This window comes from Drosophila teissieri, chromosome 3L (genome assembly GCF_016746235.2).
Source record: "Drosophila teissieri strain GT53w chromosome 3L, Prin_Dtei_1.1, whole genome shotgun sequence".
NCBI lineage: Eukaryota > Metazoa > Arthropoda > Insecta > Diptera > Drosophilidae > Drosophila > Drosophila teissieri.
In genome coordinates, this window is record NC_053031.1 from 104,906 (window position 1) to 110,882 (window position 5,977).

The following is a 5,977-nucleotide window of genomic DNA, read 5'->3' on the forward strand; positions in this document are numbered from 1 at the left end:
AAAATAAACATAAATCAGGTCGGGCCAGGGCTCTGTTATTTTCCCCAACACTGTCTCACTGCGCAGTAATTGTTATTGGCAAATATATATCAGCACATCGGCGCCTTACACGTGACCACTCTCAAGTTCACCACCTAAGGAGGACCCCAATACTGGCAAATGGGTGGGCAGGTGAAGACATTCTTATCTTCAAGGGGATGTGGCCAGACAGGTAAGCTCACACAACGTAGCCCGTGTTAAGGACAGTTTTCTGTACACAATTTACACAAGTGTTGGGAAACTTATGTTACCTTTAGGTAGGTCTATGCACTTCTAGAAATGGATGTATGTCGATGCAATAGACATTACCCAGCTTGCACAGCTTGTAACAATGAATGACCGAATCAGTAACTCAAAAAATGTTTATCTTAAATAATACATTTAGGTATAATAACAGAAAACGCTCAATGATTTCATAACTACACTATCTGGCTCATCCGCAAAAATGCACGATTTTTCTTGTGCCACGTTAGTCAAACCCTTTACCTACACAGCATGTGCAAACAAAACCAACCAAACCCCCTCTTTCACTTTCTGTGTTTCATCATTTTTTAATTGCTGTTGTTGCTGAGGTCGGTGCCTGTCATTATTTACTTATTTATTGATCACGTGATTTATTTGGAAATTCTTTTGATATTTTTAACATTCGCTCATGAGTTTTCTATTTCTGTTTTTGCCTCCAGGCGCATACACACCTGCGATACAATCGGAAGATTTTGAGGTGTATTTCATAAAGAGGAATTAAATGGAATTTAAACTGCCAAAGCGATTCGTATTTGATTTGATTCGCATTCATTTGAAGTGAGCCGATTTGCAGAGTGTGTGTGACCATTACGTGGCGACGCACCGCGATTTCAAATCAATTATGACACTGAGCTCCAACAAAATCTGGCGCCGACAACTGTGCGGAGTGTGCGATAAACAAAATTGGGCATTATTTAAAACCAGCGGTAATTAATCACAAGCTCTGTACTGTCGGCCCCCTTTTTCTCGTAGTAATTTCCCAATGCACAAGTGTTAACGGCCAGAACAAAAAGCATAGTAAGCTTATGAAATGTCAAACTGAAGTGTCGTCTCTAGCGTCTACCGCCAGATCCTCCAACACGTGCACTGGCACCCATCTCGGCACCCACTCCAATGCCGGCGTCCATCCCAGCTCCAGGCCCGTCCTCAACGGCTTTGGACGCTACGCCGCCGTGGGCTCCAAGTTGTCCGCCCGCCCCCGCTGCTGCACCCAGGCCCCCTTGGGCGGCACCTATAGCCTCGGGTTGACCTGGGACTTGGGCCTGAGCCTCTGCGATGCTCTAATAGAAAGGAGCGGGGGTTAATAGATAATAAATCACTGGGTATTTTTATAACTCCCAAGAGGATCAGCTTAAGACAACAAATTTAGACCTCACGATTTTTAATAGTTAGCTCTACTTTTCTCGGAAAATTTAGTCGTAGACATCAGAACTTACCCAAAGCATTGCCCAAGTAATCCACGAAAACACAGCGAGTCTCATTTTTAGTAGAGTTCCTTTCGCATGAAGGTTTTAATAAACTATAGGTGGGTTTTAGCAAGCTCTTTTTCATTTTATACTATCATAACGCCCACCAAATCTCGCGGAAACGCCTACTTAGTATTATCCAAACACAAATCTTGAGCAGCCTTGTCCCGATAGCATCTATCGTAACGCGACTTGATTGTTAGCCATCAATTATATATTATTATTCAATTGTATTGTTGACAATCGCCTAATTGCTCCCGTGCCCAGTGCATGCTTCTGACGTGAGTCTATTAATAAATAACTAAATAATTAACCAACCAGTTCAGTCGTCAACCAAATAGTGATATGATGACATTGCGACCAATACAGTTGTTATTGCGGGAAAATTATTGAGTAATAGAGCGCAGAACAACAAAATGATACCTCACATTCAAAGGAAATAATGTCAACATAATTTAATTCAAAGTAATTTAATTTAATGATATACATTACTTATAGAACTTAAATAAAATGATTTTAATGAAACTTAAAGTAAATTTTTTTAGGAAATTGGATATACATATGTATATATGTGATGACGTAGAGCTTTAAACTGAAATAATTGATCTGTTATTAGTTCTTTTACAGACACATTTAGACATTCTCAATAAACTGCCATTTTCCTTTACATATACATATATACGGCACACACTCATTTGCAATTACAAATTTCATGATTTTTTCAGTTAATTGGTTTATTTGCAATGCCGAAGCTCAACGGAGCTATAATTAAATAATAAATAAAGAAGACTTTTTCCAATTTTTAAAAAAGCAACTGCATTGAATGAAACAAGAGTGAATGCTACAGTCGAGTTTCTTCACTATCAGATATACGTTACTTATTATTTGGGCTTTACGGTAAGAATTGACTTATAAACTAAAAATTTAAAAATCAATTAAATCATTTTAAAAAAATTGCGAGAGTAGCAGGCTTACTATTGTAATATGCTTATCTGTGGGTGGTCGCAGTAATAGACAATATTCCTTATTATCACGTAGGACGTGAAGCGGGGAATGCTGGTCGTAATATAATGAAAATTAAATCAAATAAAATGTTAATCAAATGCAAAAATAGCGTTTGCGTATGCTATTTTTATAAACGTTGTGGTTTCTACATGTGCGTTTTGTTTTATTATGTGTACATATGTCTGTATTTTCATGGGTATAACCGTTTTCATCCTGTAGTGAGCTTATTTATGTTTTTGTTTACTCGAACTGGATGAGGCGAAAACAATTTTGTTATATTTATTTTATAATCATCAGCATTAAATAGTTTTTAAATATTTTCATAACGTTTTTTTTGTTGTATCAAATATGAAAATGGAGATTTTTGGGATTTTTTTGTTTGCTCATATTTTTAAATTATTGAAATTTGAATGACTTATTCCCCCAAGGCCGGCCAATATCGCATAACAGCCAATGGTGCCACCCCGCATTATAGTATCATATCAGGCGCATCATGCTGATATTGCGGTTTATTTTCTGGGAAATTTTTGACGCGTACGTGTGACATATTTTCTGGAGGCGCCGCCGATAAGGCGCTTCAGACGACATTAATAATAACACGAAAGACAAACAAAAACACACAGGGAACAAAAACAAAGGCAACAACAGCAGAAACTCCAAGGCAACAATCCCACAAATACATACATATGTATATGTAGATTATACAAATGACAGTTGTAGTAGGTAATATGTTCATACATATACATACATATGTACATAAGAGCTGCATTGCAGCCGCTACTTTGGCATTCAACTCGACTCGTTAGCACAATCTTCAATGTAAAGAATTACAACGATCTCGAATAAAACTTGAATTCTGACTAATAACGACACAGGCTAAACCATTCTGAATAATTATTAATCTAAATTGGGATTTTAGTTAGAATATTAAGTTCATCCTTTCTAAGCTAGAAAGATAGATATTATACCATATTTTGTTTAGTTTTCTACGAAGTTTCAAAGAAACAAAATCAGTCGCTTTATCAACAACCAACTATTGCTTTATTTTATTCGTCGGTTGTTAGTCCTCAATGAAGTCCGGCTAAAGGTCTATTGTACATGTATCCCACGCTCGCCTAAACGGTTAATTAAGTTTCTGGTGGGCGCATTAATTCGCTCTCCGAAAAGCAGGACGGGAAATGAGAGGGGGTAATGTGCAGTTTGTGTTTATAAAGCGTAAAATGAAATTATCATCGCACATATTCAATTATCCTGTAATAAAGTGCGGCTAAGAGGGCGGGTCATCGAACTCCGTATACCCGAGGATACGTAACAGCTTTCTGGGGTCAGTTTGATGCCGCAGGTCGCTATCACTTCGTTATTTGACGAAGAGATTGAACCCAACTGCAACAAAACATTTCTTAGAACGCTGTAGCACGACTATACGCAATAATAAGGAATACGATTTAAAATAAAAAAATAAATTAGGTAAAATTACTCTTTCGTCTTTCCATACAAACTAGAATAATGTGTATTATTACATTCTTAAGCGGGTTCTTTAAGAATATAAATAAAACTTAAATATTACGTTAAATATCCGCGTGCAACGACTTTTCCCTACTTTTATATACACTTTTCACGACTTTTCTGTTGTTTCACTGACCTAATTACCGCGAATATTAGCCATTTTCTTCAGCGACGAAAGGAAGATGCACAGATGGTTTAACATGGTCGACTTGTATCGATACTCGATGGTTTTTTTTCCTCTCTTGAAAAAGTTGACCTTTTTAGAAAGCTGGATGCTACATTATCCATGTTGGAGGTACATACGTAGGTGTGTATGTTTACGTTTTGCCAAATTAGGCAAAATTACTGTCTAACCCTTCTATATGAAATAGATTATTATTATACCAAGCGGGTTCTTTAACAGCTTTTCACTTTTTTTATTTATTATGAAATTACACTTTTGAACAAAACTGTAAGATCGCTTTATTAACTCTCTGATTTACACATACACTATGATAAAATAGTGGTATTGGTGAGGGGCAATTAACTGACGAAATACGACAACGAAATGTTTACAAATATAAATGAAACTTACATATTTCGATTAATATCCGTTTGCAACGACTTTCCCCAACTTTTATATACACTTTTCACGACTTTTCCGTTATTTCTCTGACCTAATTACCGCGAATAACAGCCATTTTCTTCAGCGACGAAAGGAAGATGCACAGATGGTTTAACATGGTCGACTTGTATCGATACTCGATGGTTTTTTTTCCTGTCTTGAAAAAGTTGACCCTCTTAGAAAGCTGGATGCTACATTATCCATGTTGGAGGTACATACATACGTAGGTGTGTATGATTACGTTTTGCCAAATTAGGCAAAATTACTGTCTAACCCTTCTATATGAAATAGATTATTATTACACCAAGCGGGTTCTTTAGCAGCTTTTCATTTTTTTTTATTTATTATGAAATTACACTTTTAAACAAAACTGTAAGATCGCTTTATTAACTCTCTGATTTACACACACACTATGATAGAATTGTGGTATTGGTGAGAGGCAATGAACTGACGAAATGCGACAACGAAATGTTTACAAATATAAATGAAACCTATTATTATTGAAACCTATACATATTTCGATTTATATCCGTTTGCAACGACTTTCCCCAACTTTTATATACACTTTTCACGACTTTTCCGTTATTTCTCTGACCTAATTACCGCGAATAACAGCCATTTTCTTCAGCGACGAAAGGAAGATGCACAGACGGTTTAACATAGCCGACGTTTATTTATCGATTCTTGATGCTTCTCTCATTTTCCAAAAGGTTGTTGACCCATCAGAAGGCTGGATGCTACATCATTCATGTAGGAGGTAGAAGTTCTGCGAAACTAAACAAATTTCGACTGGATAAACAAATATTACAATAAAAATATATAAATGTGATTTATAATAAAAGACAGTGTCCTATGCAGCTTCCAATCGTCCTTAAAATGTTATGTACTCATTATCCGGCAATTCAAAAATTTGTTTTTTATTATTTGCGCTTTACTCCACTTTAAATATGTTTTGTTTTCTTGCTAGCTCACTTTTGCCGGCTGGTTTTATCAACGTTGCAAATTCCACATAATCGTAACTGAAAATTAGCTCAAAGTGTCACCAACGATCATATGTACATACATAAATACATTTCTACTTACATATATATACACTACAAAACATAACATATTACCTAAAGAAGAAATCGCAAAGAAATAATACTTGTGCAGTTATGTGTACATATGTACATATGTATGAATGTACCTGTCGGCTTTGGTTGGCGGCTATATATGTATGTAAGTGGGGAACATAACGATGCATTACAGACGGCGAGTTCAGTCGGTCATTTCTCGACACCGCACTCCCTTCCACCCTACCACGGTCATTCCACCAATGCGTCTGCCCTGTCTA

General features: G+C 36.5%; 1 protein-coding gene across 1 annotated transcript; it reads right to left on the reverse strand.

Moving 5' to 3' along the window:
• Positions 1-657: 657 nt before the first annotated feature.
• LOC122615633 (glycine-rich protein 5) lies at positions 658-1,582 on the reverse strand. Its single transcript, XM_043790652.1, has 2 exons — positions 1,500-1,582; positions 658-1,343 (listed from the first exon to the last, which is right to left on the reverse strand). Exons 1-2 carry the CDS (start codon positions 1,542-1,544, stop codon positions 1,116-1,118), a joined length of 273 nt encoding a protein of 90 aa, XP_043646587.1. The 5' UTR covers positions 1,545-1,582; the 3' UTR covers positions 658-1,115.
• Positions 1,583-5,977: the final 4,395 nt, after the last annotated feature.

Bases quoted from the DNA above. Each gene is read 5' to 3' on its own strand.
- LOC122615633 (XM_043790652.1), bottom strand. From the start codon at position 1,544: ATGAGACTCGCTGTGTTTTCGTGGATTACTTGGGCAATGCTTTGG. The intron at 1,344-1,499 runs GTAAGTTCTGAT...CCTTTCTATTAG, and splicing joins TTACTTGGGCAATGCTTTGG to AGCATCGCAGAGGCTCAGGC.